At 43.4% G+C, this 21,562-nt stretch overlaps 1 protein-coding gene across 5 annotated transcripts in view; it reads left to right on the top strand.

Moving 5' to 3' along the window:
• The window catches only part of MTMR2 (myotubularin related protein 2), a 61,028-nt gene that overhangs the window by 12,632 nt on the left and 26,834 nt on the right, over positions 1-21,562 (top strand). For 4 of the 5 annotated variants that reach the window (XM_061374345.1, XM_061374346.1, XM_061374344.1 and 1 more), the window contains one exon: positions 7,438-7,543. The exons of the other annotated variant lie outside the window; for it this stretch is intronic. In XM_061374345.1, the coding sequence (XP_061230329.1) occupies positions 7,438-7,543 (106 nt within the window). The remainder of the gene's footprint in view (positions 1-7,437; positions 7,544-21,562) is intronic. 5 annotated transcript variants of the gene reach the window in all.

Raw genomic sequence — 21,562 nt, 5'->3', positions numbered from 1 at the left:
GTCCCATGGCACGGGGGTTGGAACTAGATGATCTTAAGGTCCTTTCCAACCCTAACTATTCTATGTGTGCCTAAAAAGAGGGTAGTGGGTGTTTGGAAGGGGGAGAAAGCATCTCATCTGTGCTAGGAGCAATTTCCTTTGGTACTTGTTGTCTAAGTAGCATAGTCTGTTTCAATTTTCTATTTCACTGTGAGGAACTAAGATTGAGTCGCTGCTCGCTGGAGATAATACTGCTTTGTCTGCTCACTTAAGCCCTTTTGGGAGAGGGGTTGCCGGATTGCAGACGTGCGCAGTGCTGAGTACTGTGGGATTCCTGTCCTGGGACAGATGGTATTAAGATGCCAGAACTTAATTTACAGCAGCAGAGCCTGTTCTGGCCCCATCCATGTGGAGTGGAAGCCAGCGCTTAGTGCCCAGCTGCTGCTCCTGCTGCAAGACTCTGATTTGGTCAGATGTCAGTGTGCTTTCAAGTGCTTGCCTGAAGAGGGGAAAACGAGGGACTTGTGAGGACCCTTAGGTGTATGTATACACAGATAAGGACCCTGGGGACCACTTACCCTTAGCAGAGATACACAGAGAACTGCTGTAAATGGGAGCACCTTATGTGGGCAGCAGCTGGATTTCCCAGGCCAGTTTAGCCAGTACTAGCTAGGACAAAGTCATATTCATGGGGAACAAGCACTGGTTTGTCTCCCTCTGCTTTGATGTCATCCAGAAGATTTTGTAGTATTTCTTTTTCCTTCTCTGGAAGCAACAGGAGCGTTGAAAGTGTTGGGTTGGGAGAGCTGTCAGCTTGAGTTAGGGAAGCGAGCAGGCAGTGCTCAGTACCTCTGTGTCATTACACTTTTAAGAGACATGCCCAAGTGCTGCAGGTGCTCCTTCCTATTCATGGCCCTGCTGTAAGTCTGAACCTATTGGATCCTGCTCTCTTGGCATCTGAAGCTTCCAAATTAAATTGTATTTGCCACAAGTCATCATTAATTTGCAGTTTTCACCTTGATTAAGTTTTAGGAATGTGCATAATGAGAAACTTTTCAGAAAAACAGGAAGAGAGGAAATGGAAATTTGCCCTCTGCAGTGTTTTTCTCATTTATGACCTCTGTGTCTGAAACTGTATCGCTCAGTGGTGCATTTTATCCCCTGTTTTCCGTGTCAGTTCAGTGCCTATTGGAACAAAACATTCAGTTTGATACAGAGGAGATGGTGTGAACAGCTCATGCCAATTAGCATCTAGGTAATTGGCTCACCTTTGCAAGCAATGAAGCAGCTACTTGTTCTGGCAGGGAAGGAATACTCATAAATGAGGTGCTGGAGAGGTGACTTTTATCATCAGTGACTGAATTTTGGTAGTGTTATTTATAGGAGTGAGCCAGGTTAGTATTTTAAGACATTATTACCAAAAAATAGGTGTCCTCAAGCCCTATGGGGGCATATTTTCCAGAGGAGTGTGTCCCTCCTGTCCCATCAGTTTTTCGGATTTCTGGTTGTTGAAGTCATATGCAGGTTCCCACTTACAGCTTTAGGAGGGGAAGTAATTTTTGTTTGTTTGTTTTGTTGGGTATTTTTTTCAGCCAGTATCCTCTTCTGAAGCAAGCAGAGATCTCTTCCTTACTTTAGCAATCTGAACAAGTGTCTTCATAGATTGCTACATATAGAATCACAGAATGGTTTGGGTTGGAAGGGACCTCAAAGTTCATCCAGTTCCAACCCCCCTGCCATGGGCAGGGACACCTCACACTAGAACCCCATCCAACCTGGCCTTGAGCACTGCCAGGGATAGGGCAGCCACAGCTTCTCTGGGCAGCCTGTCCCAGCGCCTCATCACTGTCATCATACTTAGTCCTTTTTGCATAGGATTGTTTCATATCTTTGGGAAGGTGTATATATGTATATGTTCTCTCTGAATAGAAATGCAGTAGAAGGGATAATATGTGTGCTATATTTCTGATGTTCCTGCTGGACAGAAAGATGCATATCTCTTAAGAAAAAGTGCTTGCTAGGAAATAACCATTCCCAGCAGTCACAAGCTGGGATGAGCCAGATCAGCCCTAATGGCATGACCTTTGTCTCAAATTTTGCCTGAAGTTGTGAAATTTTATGTGATACATTAAATCGGTTGTCATCACTTTCTTCTAGGGTCACACGGCCTAAGGGGAGAGGTTGTATAGCATGGTCGTCCTTAGGCCTGATACTACAGAAAGCTCTTCATAGAGATCTCCTAGGAGTTTTTCTTTCTTATGGTGGGTGGACACAGGGAAGTAAAATACCCTTGTTTTTAAGTACAAAGAATGTTGTATTAAGTTCCCTACAATAGGGGTAAGGATACAGGGAGGAGAACTTAGTCCTGCATAATCGGTGCATTTATCTGCATCAGGTTAAAGCTGTGGGGTTTCACAGTTTGGCTCTGGCACTTCTCTTCCATCTTCGTGCTTATCTTTTACCTGACCTGAGTTCACTGTGTCATGCTCAGACTCTCATGAGATCAAATCACCCCCTTCAGAAGCTGTACTTGTGTTTTCTTCTTCCAGGGAAAACTGTTGCTTCTCTGTAATGAGAAAGCAGTAACTTCATAGTCAGACTCTTTCTGTAACAGCAAAACAAATGGCAGCTACAAGTTTTTGCTTCTTTTCCTTTGCTTTCTTACACATTAGATTTTATATTGCAGGGGTCTGATGGTAGAGATGACAGGCGCATGCCATTTAATGATACTTTTTCAAATGTCATAAGGCTTTATCACTGCTTTCCCCCAAAATATTTCCCCTGTACCTCATAGTTTAAGAGAATAAGTTTGCATGTCTCAGACTTTTGTTTGCAACTTCTTTACACCTTTGCTGACAGTTTAAGCCAAGCATGCTGGCATACTTTCAATTCTGCTACCGACACAGTAATACCTTTCAATTGCCTGAACAAGAATCACTGGAGGGCATCTGTCTGAGTCTACCTTATGTTGGAAAACCATCTGGCATGTTGTGGGATAGTCCTAATAATAACAATGATCTCTTTATCAGGAGTTGAGTCATGGTGCTTGGTTTCCATTATAATTCTCTTCTTAGTTGCATACATGTATTCCATATAGCCAAGGGGTTACAAGACCGTTGTGCTGACAGCTGTCATTTGGACTCATTTATCATTCAAAATCTGGCCATAAGAAATGCATTTAAATAATAAAAATAATTACAAAGATGAAAGACATAGATCAGTGTTAATTACATCCTAAACCTGTTTCCTGCTTCTGCCTGGGGAGGGAAGGTGAGAAGAGAGGAGTAAATGGGGATGGCAGTCACAGGAGTAAGGTACGTTCTCTGAAGGTGCTTTTGAACTGTTAGAGGGTCTCTTTTTGCACTTGACACAGACACCCATCAGCAGTGATGATGTGGAGCTGCCTGGACCTGAACCATGGAAAGAGAAGTGCTCCAGGAGCTCCTTGGTCTTCACTGGTTCCTCACAGGAACGTCTGCACTCGGTTTCTTTCCTGTAGGGAGAGCCCAGAGTATTTTGTGAATCTGAGTGTATGTTATTTCCTAGAATCTCAATGAGGTTCAGAGATCATGTTGTTAATTTGTATGTTTATTAAGTTGTATTGAACCAGACCTTCAGCTAGTAGTGACTGGTGTAGCTCTAGTGATTTCTAACCCTTGCTGAAATCTGGCTGAAATTAGCTCAGATGTTCACCAAGTGCCCAAACCCAGCAGTTACATCTGACCATCGTGCCCTTGCCATGCCTCAGAATTGGTCTGTGCTGTCTTATGGTGAACCACAGCTGTTGGGAGTGTGTCCCTGTGAGAACAGAGCGTCCTTGGTGGGGTCCTCAGTATTTTAGACCGATACTAGAAGTACCCCAGTCATGCTGCCAAAAGTATTGTATAAGACAGCTTTAACTTTACATTGGGAAGAGCTGGGATAATGTGCAGAAGCTGCGACAGAAGCAGGAATAAATGATTTGATGAAGATGATGCAGGAGGGCTGGTGGTGAAGTGTGAAGGAAGCTCTGGTCTCGTCACTCAAGAGTTGTGCATCAGGCCCAGGATGCTCTCCTGCACATGAAGCTGCATGGTTTGGGGATCTTTTCTTTCGCGTTGGTAGCAGAGGAGAGAGATTGACTAAACCACTGAAGCTAATGAACTTCTCATGTGCAAGCAGGGATGTCAGGTTAATTAGTTTGCTAAGCAGCAGAGCTGGAGCTGTGCAACTGCCTGACAACGATAAGAGAAGGGAGCCGCAAGCCAGCGCCCTTTCGGTTGTCTGCTCCTTCATTCCATCTCAGCTCCCTATAAATGATGGATGAGGAGAACAGAGGCAGTGAGCCAAACATGTGCAACCTATGCACACTGTGCAGAGCTGCATAATCCAAGTGGTATTGTTCCATGTATGTGCAGGCGGCACTTCCCAGAAGCTTGCGCTGCTGTTGCTGGAGGGAGCCTCACCAGTGCTTTCTGCTGGAGCGGGTGCGGGGAGCTTTTCAAAATCCACCTCTCAAATGCAAATGCTTGCCTTCATTAAAACCCACTCGAAGCCAAGTGTGATCAACAAACACAAAACATTGTCACAGCTCGGACATGCTGTGGATTATGTTCTCCTCTTTTTTTTTTTATTTCCCTTGCATAAAGCAGTTTGCCCCTTTGCCTGCCAAAGTGAAATTAATTACCAATTTCATAAAAATATCCTTGGTCTGCAGTGATTAGATAATCACTGCTTGTGTGGTAGGTAGGCAGTGGCAATGTACAGGGGCAGAGGAGTTGTGTAAGCAGAAAAACTGGTGAGAGTTTTGATCCTTTTGTTAGCATTCTCCCTCCCTAGGAGCTGTTAAGACCAGGTTCAACAGGCAGGTCTCAGGAGTTGTTTGGGTGTAGTGTGTCCTAACCTGGGGGCTAGAGAGACTAGCATGCTCCATTTAACCTTTTCCACCTTTCCAGCTCCCTTTTCTGTGACTACAGGATGTGAAATACTTGATGCAAATGCTTCTACTAATAAGTTGCTGTGCTCAGTGATGTAGGGATGGTCGTTGGGTGAGTAAGCTGTCCTGCATGGTGCACAGGGACCAGGTTAGCTGCTGGTGTGCCCCTTGTGTAGTTATTTACACCTGTGGTAAATGGCTTGTAAACTCTGTGGAGTTACTGACCTGTAAAATGCATTTAAGTACACAAAACTCTGGGCTCTGTAAAGGGAGGGAGCTGGAAGGCATCGTGGCTTCTGGAGGCTTAGTCTGAGCCTCTGGCTCCCCCGACTGGAGCTGGTGCTGGAAAAGGCTCTGTGGGGACCTGAGGACAGGAGTCAGAGTTGTCACCCAATGACAAAGGCATCCACCCTATCTGCTTGCTCTTCGTTGAAAGCTTTAAGTACCATCTCCTGGGTTGCTGTACTATGAACTGGTGCTGCTTGATGGAATGATTTAATTAAGTGTGATTCTTCTTGTTTTTACGTGCTTTTAAAAATCAAATTCAGTAAACGCTTGCAAACATGAGGGTGGAGGCTTGGAAGATGAAGGCTGGCCATACAGAAACCAGGCTGAAAGGAGTTTCAAGGGAACACATCCAGGGATCTGAGCTCGTTTAAGTAATGTAAAAATGTGGTTTAGTGCTAAGCCCAATTTAGCGTGCCTGCAGACTGCTGTGCGCTGAAGTGGTCTCAGCCTTCCTCATCATCTCCAGATTCTCTCCCTCTCCCTGTGCTGCATCTGATGATTTATACAGCCATGTAATGAATCCAATCAGCCCTGTTAGCCAACAGAAGCCTCTCTTCATGTTTATTAATAGTTTACTGCCCTAGCAGATCAGCGAATTGAACCCTGCATCCTCTGATGCTCATCCAGTGCAGTGGAGATGGCAGTGGTGCACAGCCCGGGTTGAGAGGAGGAGGAGGAGAGGAGAACATGAGCAGACTGTTCAGCAGCAGTGTGAACTTTATAGCAATTCTGTTATAAAGTTAAACTGTACACAAATTCAGTGTATGTGTGAGGCCCTTTGATCCATAAGGATGGGAGGCTTTGCAGATTCAGTTCTTATTTTAGTGTAGGATTATTTTCTACCGGGGGTGAAGACCCTGGCACTGCTGCAGGGTGAGCAGTGTTGTGTGCACCAGTGCCACAGTCCATCCAAAGTTCTGCGAGTTTACCTGGCAGCATCACAAGAGCTGAGCAGGCTGGAAAGCTGAGTGATTAGCTGTTGAACCTTATACAGCAAATCCTTTCAGTGGAATTGTGCTGTTCGATTGGCACATCAGTATTATTTATTTAAAATGATGGTGTACTGTTCCCAGAGGTTCTGTTTCTAAGTTTTTACTCTGTAGGATGAAAGAGTTGCCAATACTCCTTAATCCTTGGAGAGAAAAGACTATTCCCAGCAAGAGTCCTATTTTGCTGTAGTCCTTCATGTTTTTAGAGCTGCCTGTGCAATACTTTGCCAAACTCCAAAGAATAGAAGTAAAAATGGAACATTTTGGCCTTTTAGTGGCTGTTTATGAGCAGCAAAACAACTTTCAGATAATTAACAGATCTCCTTTGGAGATCAGGCCTTTAGGAAGCTGTTTCTAGGTTGTCACATGTCTAATTAAAACGAATAGTAATGTTAATACTCCTGCTGGTGTTCAACTTTGTCCAAGGCGAGGCTTGCAAACCTGATAGTTGACCCTTAAGAATATCTTTACACCTAAGTGAAAACCTTTCGGGGGCCTAAGAGTGTAGGAATAACTTGGTGCAGGTAGTGTTTCTGCTGTGCTGTGGCTTCAGGCAGTAACATTGTACCATGGAGGATCTTTCCTTACAGACATCTGGGATTTTAAGAGTGTTATTATCAAATGCTAATTTTAAGCAATTATGGTTCTAGGAGAGGTCACAGCATAAAAATGCTGTAAAATAAGCTTATTTTAATTGCTTACAGCTACACTAGGAAAACTGTATAGAAAAAGAAAATCACTGTTTTGCTTTGCTATTTAGCAAATTGCTAAAGCACTCACCAGAGAGGTGTGCTTGGAGAGCCTTTTTAATTCTCCTAAGGACTGCACTTATACCTGAAGGAGGAAAGTTGTGTGTGATGGAAAGAGTTTTTATCCTGAATTTCTTCCACCGCTGTGAGGCTGCGGTTGGAGTGGTGCTGGCATGCGTTCAGGAGTCTGTCTGTTTGCATCCCCCAGCAGTGCACTAATATCTCCCATCTGAAAGGCTGAAATGGAGGCTCTTAGTTTCTGTGATTTAGGATTTGATCAAGCTTGTGATCATGATAATGTTGGCTCAGTCTGAGCTGAGATTTGTTAGTGAATTGTGTACACTTTGGTAATCCATAGCAGTGGTGAATAAAACAGTTCTCTTTAACCACTGCTGAGGGCTGAATGACTGAGACTGGAAAGGGTGGATATAGTGAAAAATGGCTGATGTGACTGTGAGTGGCAGTTCTTGATGGCTTTTGAGCATCCTCTGATACACTGTGGTTTTTCTCTTTATAGCGCTTCCACTTCTCAATCGGACCATTCTACTCACACCAAATCTGCTTCTGCGCTATCGTCCGACTCGATCTCCACCTCAGCGGACAACTTCTCTCCAGATTTAAGGGTATGTATGTCTTGTCTCAAAAAATCAAAATACTCATCTGCTGTGGCCTGCTTGAGAGGACATTTCTTGCTTCTCGCATTTTGGATGTGGTGAAATGATGTTGGCTTTCAGGTTAATGCCAAGCTTTATGTAGCTGAAACATGAAAGGACCCAAAGTCAAACAGGTGAAATTGAAGTTTAATTTTACGGTATTATTTGCATCTTTATAAAGTTGTTTAATCTTCAAAAAACTGACTCTGCAACCCACACTTGGAGATGAGTTTTCAAAGGAACTGTTTTCTTTTAAGTGGTTTAAGTAAGTGAAACCCTCCACCTGCCAGTTATATATCCTTTTCTGTTGTGTGTATAGAAGAGATGTTCTGTCTTGAGAACTCCTGCTTGTTTGTAAACACTGAGTCCTTGGAAGTAGCTTCTTTCAGAGAAAGATTGCTATCTCCAAGTGGATAAAAATAATCTGTCACAATAAAGTGCTCTGACATAAAAAGGTCCAAACAAGCCTCTTTTAAGGCTGTTATTTGATCAGTTAATTATAAATTCAAAGTTCTGTTTCAGTGTCACAGGAGTTTTGGAGCTGTCTGTACGTTCCTCTTATAAAACCAAGGGGGTTGCTGATATACCTTTGCTTGTAAAAAACATCCCTGAGTATAAACCTGTTGGTGTTGGTACATTCTAGTAACAACTTTCAGCATTTGTCAGCTGTGGTTGAGCATATTTGTGAAACCTAAAGACAGTAAAATTACATGCAATCCTCTGAAAACCTCTCTGCAAAACTAATCCCTTTGACAGCCATGGTAATTATTTTGTCCTGTGAGTGTTGTGTCTATAGTCCATAATTGATACCAGGAAGTCCACCTGTTCGTAAGTGGCAAGAATATAAATGTTTCTTTCTATAGGAGCTTATTAGCAAAATATTAAGCTAAGATTTGTAAATTAGTCAGTAGTTTATGTGTTATCTAATGATAGTTTACACCTTCTTCTATGGATACAAAAAGTAATCTTCAGAACATGGCTGCGTAAAGAAGTTTGTGGGGTATTCAGTTACTCCAGCATGCAGAGAACATTATTTTTAGATTAAGGTTAAGCGATTCATTGATATGAATATACACGAGACTGCAAATACTGCTACAGCTGTAACTGTATAATAATATTTTTTTTTTAATTACACAAGCATTTTCCTATTTAATTTTAATTTTTAAACTGAGGTTTGCATAAGTGGGTTTCTTTTTCCATTTTTTATGGACAGTTCATAGAATAATAAATTCATGGAATAGTTTAGGTTGGAAGGGACCTTAAAGCTCACCCACTTCCAACCCCTGCCACGGGCAGGGACACCTTCCACTAGAGCAGGTTGCTCCGAGCCCCATCCAGCCTGGCCTTGAACACTGCCAGGAATGGGGCAGCCACAGCTTCCCTGGGCACCCTGTGCCAGCACCTCAGCACCATCACAGGGAAGAACTTGTTCCTAACATCTAATCTCAATCTCCCCTTTTTCAGTTTAAAGCCATTCCTCCTTGTCCTGTCACTACATGCTTTTGTAAAAACTCGACTGCCTTTTCACAGTTTCTATGACACACGGGGATTACCTTTAGAAGTAGAGAATGAAACAGTATTTATTTTCTAGAATCAAGGTTGTCTTTCCTCCCTGGTGGTTAAGTTGGCTCTACTTGTTTTCCTGTTAACCCTCATTGTGTCTTGTGAGTCTTTCCCTGCTTTTGTCACCTTACCTGTATGAATTATCTCGCAGGGATTTCAGCTCTCCTGGACTTGTCTGCTTCCCTGTCCAACAGGGCCTCTGTACCCACAAGCAATCAGAAGTAATGTCTACAGAGGAATGTTCTCTTAGCTGCTTGATAGATTATTCAGGCAGGAGATGCATATGCATTGTTTACTGGAGGCCATTAGAAACCCATGCTTCCTTGCTGTGCCGCAGTTCCTGTAATTTGCAAAGTGATTTCTTCACAGCCTGCCCTCTTATTTATTTGTTATTTATCTATTTCTAAGCAAACTGAAGTTCTGCCATAGTTGGAACACGTGCTGCTCCCTTTAGTGTTTAAGGAGAGATGGTGAAGCAGAGAATTACTTGTTTAATATAAAGGCACTGCAGGCCAAGTGTGAGCATGTGCCTCTGCTGGCAAAATGCTGCTTGCTGTTAACCTGCATCAGCTTTGTGGGGCCTGAATTCATCTTAAGCCTGCCAGGCTTCGCCTAAAGTGTGCTCTTGCAGGGGTGCTGCAAGTGGCTTCGATGCAGTTATGTGTAGGCATAATGCTGGTTCTTGCCTTTACACTTGAGTAATTGCTTGGCAATGGTAAGTAGACCTAGAGAACAAGCATTCCCGTAGTACTACTTGTAGGATGTAGCAAGGAAGGGGCAGTTTATACTAGCACTACCAGTAGTCAACCACTAGGTTGACTTATCTCTCCTAGAGGAATTGGTGCGTTAATTATTTCTCCTTCTGTTCCTAAGAGTGTTTGATTCTGGAGATCAGGCCTGGGAGGTGGGATGAAGATCTGGCCTCTGCATGTGGACAGCCTCTGGTGTCGGTATTGCCAGTGTAGAACTGCAGTCCCACAACCTGTCCTCAAACCAGTTGCTCACAGTGCTAGTGTGTTACTGTTTGTTCCCTGGGCTGGCTGATGGAGCCTCGTGCTAGCTCCTAAATGATCTATTACACGTGGTGATCTACTAACTGATTTCTTTCAGGTCTGGAGTCAAGGAGAACAGAAATCCTCTGTCTGTGGCAGTTCTGCAAGTTGGTTTTTAATAAAGTCAGTTCTGTAAGGGATTTTTCAGTGTCCCAATTGTTCTTCCTATTTTCTCTGATCTTTCTGAGTTGTGGCCCTGCCTTTGATACTGCAGATGAGGTCATACCATTAATGGATACAGTGGCATGAGCATGGTCTCTGATTTAGCCTTGTCCTTATTTGCTTGAGCATCTTGTGCAGCTTTGACTGGCACAAGAAAGCATTAACTCCTAAGTCTTCACAAGTACTGAGATTTAAGCTTAGCACATTATTACTTCTGAGGATAAAAGGAAGTCCCACATCATTCCTGGAAAAGTGTAAGCCCTGAAGTGGGAACTAATGCATTTTGTGGTAATTCAGTGGTATGGAGTACAAGAGCCTGGGCTACATGGTGTTCTTACGGGAAGGTGTTGCATCAGTTAGCTTAAAGAGGCTGAAAATAAGCTTTTCAAGATTTTGATGTGGATCTGCCAATTATGGGATTATGCTGTTGGTGTGTATTTAATTTTTCCCTGCTAGAATGAATTGCTACACGGATCCATCACCACTCCTACCTCTGCTTGGTCTCTGTTTCTATGTGTGCGTTGCCTCAGATTTAGGCATTAAATGTCCGTGACGATGGAAAACCACTCTGTGATAGCTGCAATTAGCACTCTCTTTTCTGTGGGGAATTTTTAGAAGAATAGTAGGCGTCCATCGGGAGGAGGCAACCAGGGGAAGGACCCACATCGTTTCTTGCAGTCTGTGCCTGCAGTTTTCTTTTGGAGTGCAATTAACACTCTGTGTGTGCGCACATGAGCGTAATGAGGTAAATGAGACAACCGCTGGGGATTCCTACCGACTGCATGGGCAGTATTTTTCCTAAATCTTTCTCCAAAGTGTTTAATAATAACCCTTATGAAGGTGTGTATTTTTTTTTTAAAGTATATTGAGCATTTCAATATTGGGAACTAATACAAATTGGGAACAAAACGCATAGAGTTTTCGCTTCATAAGCTAACTCTAAATAACTTTTGGCTGCTTCAGTTAGCTTCGTGGGGGGAAAAAAAAAGAAGAAAGCCTCAAACCCCAACAGAAAAACAGCAAAGCACTATTAGGTTCTCCCTTCAACCCCCTTCCTGATCTCAAATCTGAAACTGTTTAGAACTGATGTAGGGAATGCACTTTTTGAGGCAATTTTTAGCAAATACACTGCCATATGTTTTAGCATAAGTTATAGATCAGGCAAGAAAAGAATTGAATAGAAATAATTGGAAGTGAAAATGGGCTGGAAATTCATAGATACCTTGTACTTTGGGATGAGATTTTGAAACCACCTTGGAGGCAACATTGCCAAAGGGGTTGAGGTGCTTAGATACCTCTTACAGATCTGGGAACTTGGTGGGTTTTAAAGTACAATGAGGTTCTTACTCCTAAGTCCTATAGATGGTATTTCTCCTGCGCCTACGGGCAGATATGTCTGTGCATTTTATAGTACTTCTCTTAAGGCTACTTGCCAGTGCTCTAGCTTTTATCAGTTGGGACTTTTCATTTTGAGTCACCTGTTGATTTATAGGATAATGCTTGAAGTTTGCTGTGTTGAAAGCTTTGGAGTAGCTCTCTTGAAAGGGATGGATCCTTCCCATCTGCAGTTGGAAGCAGTGGATGTAGCCAGCAGAGCCTGCTGCCACTTCCCTTAAAAACACTACATTTGCCTGAAAGCTTGTTAAGTTCCATTGGGTTTGGTTTTGGACTGTGTACAGCAAAAGCCTGAATCAGAGGATGGAAATTCATATCCTGGCTTTCATATGTTGCTTCTTGCTTCTAGTCCATCCTGTAGATGGAGAAAACCAGTACAGCAAACCCATATGTCACTTGCTTAGTTGTGCAGCCTTCAGAAAAGTGGTTCAGATCTTTGTTCTTGGCATTGCTGCTCGTGACCATGAAACCATTCTCCCCTTTGAGGGCAACTTCAAGATCCACAATTCCTCATATTCCTCTGACATCCAGCAAAAAATTGTACAAGCATGTGTCACATCCTCCATGGTTGTTTGCTCCCTCCATAATAATTTTCTCTTTTAATATACGAGGAATCAGTGGATTTGCCATGGGTTTATATGAATCCAAGAACATTACTGTAGCATGCCCAGACCTGAAGGTTAGAAAGGGGAAGAAACAGTTGCTTGTGTAACCTTAATTTGTTATCCATTGTGTGTATGGTTGGAAACTGCAGACAAGCCTATGTGGTTTATTTTGTAAGAGACATAACTGATGCATGACAAAAGGTATTGAATGAGTCTTTCTCCTTCCGAGACAGTGGATGCCATAGCTGTCTCCTTAGGTTTCCTGGATGAAATCTGTTAGAGCAAGTCTGCATTCAGGCTAGTCAGCCACAGTTCCTTTTGTAGTAGGTGGAAAGAAATAGGATGTTTATAGTCTGATTTATCTCAGCTTCACGGAAATGCCCACGCTAGGTGAGAACGTCATACAGCTGAGCTAGGGAAGTCCTTGTTGCAGGTTGTTATGAGCATCCTTTGAGGGGCAGCAGCTTATTTCTTAGTGGATCCCAGCTTTGGTTATGTACCAGTAGAGGTGCAGTTTTGTCTCATTGAAAACCTACTGCGTTTCTCCTCTGACTATGAAAACTGTTCAGGGTAATTTCTCCAGAGGCAGACCTCTAAAATGGAGGTAAATCTTGTCCCTTAGGTGATGTTGGGTAGGATTAACCTGAATGCCAGTCAACTGACTTTGCCACCTTTGTGTTACTCTATTCTACCTTTAGTGCAAAGTGGCTTAGACTAATTTTATGTAGAACATGTATATTGTTAGTAGAAAAACATATTGAAGAAAGATGTGATCCCTCCTCCCCCCATCCGTTGCAGTAAATCACTAAAACTAGCCTCACTGAGCTTTTCCATTGCTATCTCCCTGCCAACGCAGGAAGTGTGTCAGGCTTTGGTTATGTGTAACACATGTTCAACAAGAGCTGGGTTCAGAGAACGGCATAACTTCTTAAACTTTAAGCACTCGTTTAAGCAATGGTTTTTAGTTCTGCTTTTAAGGGACGTTGCAGTTGGTGAATGATGCTAACTTGGAAGCATTAAATCATGGAAAAAACTCTGCCTAAGCACCTTCAGGGTAGTTGAAGGCTGCCCTGCCAATCGGCTCCATCTCTCACTTAATGATATATGGGGTAAGTATTCCTGGTTTGGATTGGCCCCTGACTCTTTGCGTGGGACTGCCTGTGAGAAAACTCCTTCATAGCAAATGCAAAGATGTCTTCTGTGGTGTGAGCTTTCCTTCTAGTGCACTGGAGTGTGACTGCTATTGAATTACAGACCATATTACGCAAACCACCAGATGGTGAAGATGATTGACCTGTGGTCACAAAAGGCTTGGTTAGATCTGAACTGGTGATACTGCAATGAACTTAAATAAACAGTTCACCTCTTTACTGTCACTATGTGAAGACTTGACCATGTGTGTTTCTCTGCATCATCACTTTGGGCTCAGTTATACTCTCACATGAAGGTGCACCTCATGATTTTGGGGTGTACAGGAGTGGAAGCTATGCAGGCAGATGTAGTCCTTACCTGATCTCCATGTAGTATTTCTACAGGTCCCTTTGCACACAGGGATGAAAGAGGAGCCAAACAGAAGAACAGATGATGCTTTACTTTATCAAAGGTATCAGGTTGAGGGGCTTAAAGAGCAGCTGATGAGAAGCAGGAAAATATTGTGAGGAAAAAGTATTTTAACTATCTCAAAACTCTGATTTTGGCCATACAAGTTGCGTGTGTGTGTCTGTGGGAAATGGGCTTGCTTTGGAGCATGAAGCTGTTGGTTGAACAAAGGACCAAAGGACTGGTTCTGGAGAATGAATGGTGCTCTTGTCCACAGGCATGGTCATTCCAGGGCAGCCCTATGAGTGATGGGAATTTGCCCCTGCCATTGCCATGTTTTTCTAGGACTCCAGTTTCCATGACTCAAAATGCTTTATATTTCATGAAAATTACAATCTTTTTAAACTGTCCTGGGAGATGGAAAATCTTTGTCCCCTCCCTGCACCTCTCCCCAGTAAGTCCTTTTCTGCACCTCCCCCTTGCAAGGAAACAAAAACACAGAGTAGCCAACCTCTGGGTTGCAAAATATTGATTTCATGCAAATTAGATGGGGGAGAAGCCAGATGCAGTCAGTTTTCTGTCTCCTTTACATGGCAGTAATACTCCCTAAGTGCTCATCTCGTTAGAAGAGAGCAAAGACAGCAAGCGTTGCTAATTTTTCATGTATAGAGGTACCTGAATGCTTGAATTTGAAGTAATGCACAGTGAAAGAAATCTCTGGAAGCATTTATGATCGCCATCTATTAGGAATGGAAAACTAAGGAGAATAAGCAAATGGCCTTCATATGTTCAAATATTCTCAGCTCTTCCTAATCGACTGCCGTATTTCTCCTAGTTACAAAGTGCAAGAATTCTCCTTTTGCTGACTAAAACTGGGTAAGAGGTGGATTTTTTCTCCCCCCTTTTTCCCTCCTTATATTTGTAGTTTTGTAGATTGAAGCACAAATCAGGCAGGAATGAACAAGCATGGTTCTTAAAAGGAGCATGCAGATTTGTGACTGCACACAGTACCTGCCAAGATTTGTTTTTCTGTAGATGTTTTTGCACGTAATGGAACATCTTCATTCCCCTCTGTATGTTTTTTTTTACCCATTGTAAATAGCTGTTTTGTCTTGAATCCTTATATGTATATCACTTAAGTCCAAAGTGAAAATCTTGGTAACATATTCTGTGACTTCAGTTGGTAGAATTTATAATGCACTTTTTGGTTAGAGTGTTTTCTGTTACTTAAGACTGAGGATATGATCTTTACTGAAACAGTTTAATGCTTTCCTTGAAAACATTATTCTATTTTTCTGTGTAAGTTGTTTGCTAGGAAAAATTCAGTAAAACTAAAGCAAAGATAGTCAGGCTAATGTGCTGTCCAAAGGTTCTGAGCTGCCAGTGGGGAGGAGAGCCGTTGTCATTCCAGACGTATGTGGAACCCTTGGCACTGAAGAAGGTTCTGTATTAAGAAATATTGGACTTGTCTGAATAGATACTATCTGCAACCTTCTGTGCCAGGAAGCGTTGCTGTGTTGAGTCAGTGATGACTTTCTGTCAGAGCCTAATGAGAAGATTGTCTTGAGGCACCAAGCCATGCAAACTTGAAGAGACAAGCCAGCCGTGGTTGAATGAGTGGCCCTCAACAGTGTGTTCCTTTGAGCTTCTAAGCCTTGCCTTACACTTTTGCAGCAAGGGCCAAGAGATTCAACAGCCCAGAGAGGCTTTTCTTCATCACTGGACACTCGGGTCTGAGCGGAGAAGTACATAGCAGAAAAAACAAAGCAGAAAACCCCAGGGAGGCACTGCATGGTGGCTACTTCCTCCTGCACAGGAGTCTCTTTATATTACCCTGGTGACTATTACTTCTTTTTAATATACTAATCTTCAGCTTCTTCCTCAAGATTTTTCAAGACAGTGGTAAGTAAGCAAGTGACTTCTCCAGTCTTTTTGTACTTACTCAAAATATGTCTGATAGGTACAGATCATACTTGTGATTTTTTGGTTTTAGTTGTATCAGGCAGGGTAGATAAAAGGCAGTTGCAGCATACATTGTATGTAATTATCGTCTTCAGAGTAGTATAATAAGTGATCTATTGTCAGAACATTTTATTGATAACTTAAATGCCTTTTGTGTTGTTTTTCAACCAAGGTAGGTGAGCCTTGTTTGCTGAAGGCTCTCTCAGGAGCTGCATGGGCTTGATGTAGTCTTTGGACAGTATTCAGATTCTCTGAGTACTATTCTGAAATGATCCATGTGTCCACAGTGTTCTGCCTTTTTCCCTTTGAATTTCTAATATCCTAAAAGAATAAGACACAAAGCATTTCCCTGCAATTAATATCTCGCTGGTCTGAATGTCTCTTAACACAGTTATCTACCCATCTGGTCATAATCCTCAGAAGAGTCCCTGTGCCTCAGTCATGCAGAGATACTGCTGTTCTTTCCTATAGCCATTCTGCTGTGGTATTCTTATTGATTCAAAAATAATGACCAGAGTCCATTTACTTACTCAATTTAGGTTTTATTGCATTTCCAGTAGGATACATAGCACATAAATCTTCTCCAAGTAAGCTTGAAATAGCGGTAAATGGTGGCTGAAAATCTCTCTGAAGTAGCACAGTGTTTCCAGGCTACAGGAGGCTTTATCAAGTACGTGTAGCTACTGTTTTACTGTCTTTCTAATTGAGTACTGAGAAGACAGAGCCATCTTAGCATCAAAATGCTAGAAAAAATGTGTCCTAAATGTTTCACTGGGAGAAGAAACCTATGAAAAATTACCCTAACAAAGCATACGGGTCTTTGATTCTGCACATATTCATGTCAGTTCTGCAGCTTCTGTCAACTTTGGCTGGAGAGAAAACCTCATGGGTTTGTTTGTTTTTTCCTGAGGTGGATGGAAAGAGCTTCTGTATCTGTTTTGTTTCAGAGGTTTTTGCATCATTGTAGGGGTAATGATAAGTCCTGATACACCTGCCATAGTGGCACTGTCCTTTGTTGATTGACTTTTATGCCAACAGCCATGAAAGAGAAAAGGGATGGAATGGGAGGGCAGTTCAGGGGAAGAAATAGGTGAACATGGGTCTGAGACCACAAAAAGGCATTTGAAAGGAGAAAAACATTGGTTACGTAAGTGTATATGTTTCTTTTTTTTCCTCTTAATTTACAAAGGAAATAAATAAAAAAGTGTAAGTATGTAAAAATAATCTGATGGCTAAACCTTTACAGAAAGGCTGACTTCCCTCATACGGTTCTCTGAGACAGCAGCAAGGAGCCAGCTCTGACCCAAAAGTTGTCTCTGGTAACTCAGCTAAGATGACCTATCCTACAAGCTTTGGAGTCATGCCTGTTTTAATGCGGTTCATGCAACTTTTGGATGTGGTCTAGCTCATCCTCTGCTGCCCGTCAGCACAGAGAAGGTTTGGAAAGTACAGGTCGTGACTGCTCAGTTGTATTGGAATGTCCAGGAGACTGGGCATGGCTACACTGGCCACAGTGGAGCACCAGAGATGGGATTCACCCTACCAGATCTGCACTGGAGTTACTTACCCTGGTTCTCAGCCTTGCGTGGGAAGAAAGGTCCTTATCCTAAGGGTGCATCTCCTCATCTCCTGCTTTTCACTGACTGTACAGAGCACCAGGGGTGACTAGATCAGATGTAGATCTCCAGTTTTAGATGAAATGAATATTCCTGCAGTTTACTGACTACCCTGCCTGCAGAGTGCACAGATGCTGATTCAGGAGGGCATTAAATGATGTGACAGTCCTTGAGAGAAAGACATTAACAAAGGAAAAAAAAAGAAGAGTTTAGCTATGTTAACTACAAGCAGAATCTTCCCAGGTAGTTCATTAAAATGAGCAGTATCAGACAAATGTTTTCCTGTAGGAGATAAAGGCTTTCAGGTGGCTGGTGAGTTCAAACCCATATTTCACCCGTAATTTGAAAAGCTACATATTTTTAAAATCCACTAGTTCTATGTGTGCATTCTTGCACACGTACAGCACACACATTCTTGTCCCCACAGCCTATATCCTGCGTGTTGCTGCTAACCAGTGCATGCTCACGAGGTAGACGTGCCAAACCTGTAAGTTCAGGGGCTGCAGATGCAAAGGGATTTTGTGTTTGTCTGTACAGACAGGTTATATGTGTTTGCATCAAGGGACCAGTTAAGAGTCTGGCTTCCTGCTGTAGGAAACACAGAACAGGTCTTTGTGTAGCTGGAGCAAAAGCAGCTCCAAGCTTGGAGAGCTTGTTTTTTCAATAGATGGGGCAGACATGGTTTTGGGGAAAAGAATAATGCTGGAGCAAGTGGTCATGGTGTTGGGCTGGACATGTGGCACCAGTGCTATGGCTTTATGTATAACAAATCTGTTCAAAATGTGCAGAATGATTTGGAGTGTGTAGGATGTTACCAGGGAGAGGGGGAAAACATCACAAAAGAGCTATGTTTTTTTTCTAGCCCAATGATTCTTTTTGATCATTCTGATTGTGATTCAGGCCAGAAGAATCTGTGCAGACTTGGGAAAACTGTAACACAGCAATTCAGTAACACAAAACCAAAAAGCCTGACCTTTGTGGGTTTCTGGACTCAAGTATTCAGGAGAAAGTAGAAAAGAATGAAAATTTCTGGGAGGGACCTCAACTGTTGTCTTCATGCATCTGTGTTATCTGGAGGTATGTGCTGCAGACATCAGCGTCCAAGGGCAAAGTTGCTGTCCCTAGTCAGTCCCTGCTGCCCTCCCTCCCTTGCCCTGGGTTTACATCTTCACTCATGTAGCCATACCCAGAGCCAGTCCTGGCAAAATGATCCAGTTTATGGAAAATCATCCATTTAAAAAGCCATTAAACAAACTGAGGCACCCTGACTGAACTAGATAGGGGAGCTATTACAGCCCTGGCAGGTTGGGGAGGAGGAGGCAGTCCTGGCTCAGGCTCAGCCTCAGCCAGCATTGATGTGTGTTGTCATCCTGGCTGTGCAGCTCTGCTGGTAGGCAAACGCCTCACAAGCAGCACAAGAGGAAAATAGATCAGTTGGTTTGTACCCAGGCAAAAGCAAACCCTGAATTCAGAGTTCCATGCACCCTCCCAGGTCCTTCTGGAGCAGTGTTCAGCATTGTACAGACCCCCGAGAGAGACCGTGTGCTTAGAGTTAGGGTGCAGTATTACTTTGTACCACCCTGAGTTGGCTGTCACTGCTTGAGATGAGCTATGTGTATGAGTTGTGCAGGGATGTCAATCAGGAGAAGGGTTTTTGAGCAGCATGCTGGCTGCTGTGTTAGGAGGCAGTGTGAACATGCCTTGGAACTGGAGGGGTTGGAACTGCAGTACCCTGAAAGGCTTACCATTTCATCAGGATTGAAACCTCTTCCTCTGACCCCATACATGCAAGCAAAGGAGATTGTTTTGTTGCTGAGATCTGCATGTTGTATCAACAATGCAGCATCAGGGTTTCCCTGCCTTGGGTGCTGTGGGCGGGAGGGCATAAGAGAGCTCTGCACCTTCAGCATGGGTAAGTGGGCTGAGCTAACACAGGTGGGATCCTGGAGTAAGAGAAGCAATTGTTAAATGTGGCAAGTGTGGGTTTGTTCTGCCAAGTTGCTGCTTGAGGGGAGAACAAAGGTAGGTGTTTGGCATGAAGTCCTTACACCCTCTCTGAGCTGAGGCAGGACTTGTGTGAGGTGCTAAGGTACTTCCATGCTAAGCATCCCAGAGGGCTGTTCTATGTAGAGGGGGAGCTGCTGATGGGTGGAATGGGTAGGTGATGTCATTTGGTAAAAGAAGACAGAAATAAAGGTTATTCTGGTGTGTAAATAAACTCTCTGTTCCCCCAGAGATTCTGTTACCAAGCATAACATTTCTGTGGGGGAAATAAAGATCTTTAGCTTAGAAGCAGTGTAGTCTGCTGATTTTTGGTGGTTGTATTTGTTCTTTTACAGAAACCATCTTAGTGATGGTTGTGACAGATACAGCCAGTGCATGGCTCTATGCCAACATGGTCCTATTCTGAAGTAATGCTGATTCTGCCCAGCTCTGGCTGCAACCTTCATTACAGTGTAAGCAGTCTTTAGTTCTGTTCCCAGGAAGCAGCTGGGACGCCTGAGGCACCCAGAGGTGGAGCATTCAGTTGCAGAGGTGTATGGCACCTGCCTCAATAGCGTTAGTACATCAATAGCCAGCTGTCACTCTTCTGCAGCAGAGCTGCTGCAGTCGTGTCTCTGGCTCCCCTACTTGATTCCTTGCGTCACTGGAGCTCTTAATTCCATTTTGCAGGACTTGCAGAGTGCTAAATCTGGGCCCAGGAGTGTTATTTTTAGAGTCTTGAAAATAGGCTTATGTACCAAAATAGATTCTTCTCACAGTTTAATAAACCATTTATTGATCTGGAGAGAAAGGGGAGGATGGCAGTAAGATGGAACGGCTTTTTCTGTCATCTCCTTGGTCATATAAGGAGCAGGCGGTCCATCTATGGTGTTAGCATCCTCCCAGAGCTCCATGGACATTGTCCCATCCCATTCTTTCCTTTTGATCTATTTCCAAAACTCATCTTTCATTTCCAAAACTTCATCTTTCACCCACTTTTCCTCCCTCCTACCACCCGCTGCCCTTTAGCACTGCCCCAGATGTCTTCTCCTTTGCCTGCTGCCTGCGCTGTCAGCTGCACGCAGATTGTGTTTCCCCAAATCAATTTGAAGGAGCCATTGAAGGAGGTGGATTTCAGGAAAATGCCTACTGTTCATGTCTCAGATTCTGCCAAGATGGGTTTCAAGAGTTCACATTCCAACTAGGAGGCTTGTTCAAGGTCTAGAGCTGGGCAGGTGCTGCAGACTGGCACTCCAGGGAAGTGTTTATGCTGGGGTTTCTGACCATGTCTGTCTCGTCCTGTTGGGAAGGATGACTTATCCAGGCCTGAAGGACTTGCACTGACTTTGAAATCATCATGGAGGCAGTCAGTGCTGTGTTACCTGAGGTAGGTCATGGGGCTGAAGTCAGCTGAGAGGTGATGAAAATGAGTTTAGTCCTCAACTCTGTACCAGAAAGGGAAGGGAAAGATAAGGAAAAGGAAAGGAAAGAAAATAAAAAAGAAAAGAGAGAAAGGAAAGGAAAAGGAAAGGGAAAGAGAAGGGAAAAGAAAAGGAGGTGGGGTTTGAGTCAAGGGGACAGAAACTGTCTACCTTGAAGTGCTGTGCTTGCAGGATGCCCTGTGTTGAGTGCATGTTTGGGTTGCTAACCCTTTCCTCTGACCCTGGGGACTCCACATTTCAGAGAGTGTGAGTGAGCAGATGGATTTTGTTAGACTTGGAAGAGCCAGTTTTTAAACTGAGAAAGCTTTCAACCTTGTCTTTACAGAGTGGTGTTGACATGGAGCTCTTTGTCTTTTATACTGCTTGCCTCTTCCCTCCTCCTCTCCCCACATGGAGTACGGTGTTTAAAACCCATCTGAGCACTGACCACCTAGTTTGTCATGCTGAATGCTTTCTATGTATCTTACCTCATATTTGTTTTGGCTTAAGATGTAACCCAGCCCCCCAAATGTTTACCGCTGGCCGAGCTCCCGCTGACATCTGCAGGAGAGCAGTGGGTCCAGCTGCTGACCGCAGTGATCCCAGCAGCAGCTGCTGCCCACTTGGCGTATGGACCTTCTCAAAGACATCCTGATCCTGTCCTGAGTGTGGAGTGTGTTGTTACTAATGT

Source organism: Neopsephotus bourkii, unplaced genomic scaffold (genome assembly GCF_033783945.1).
Source record: "Neopsephotus bourkii isolate Nb327-2 ecotype Australia unplaced genomic scaffold, CSIRO-AGI_Nbou_v1 NB_1638, whole genome shotgun sequence".
NCBI classification, from domain to species: Eukaryota; Metazoa; Chordata; class Aves; order Psittaciformes; family Psittacidae; genus Neopsephotus; species Neopsephotus bourkii.
The sequence above is the reverse complement of the archived record's forward strand: the minus strand, read 5'-3'. Positions and strand labels throughout refer to the sequence as shown.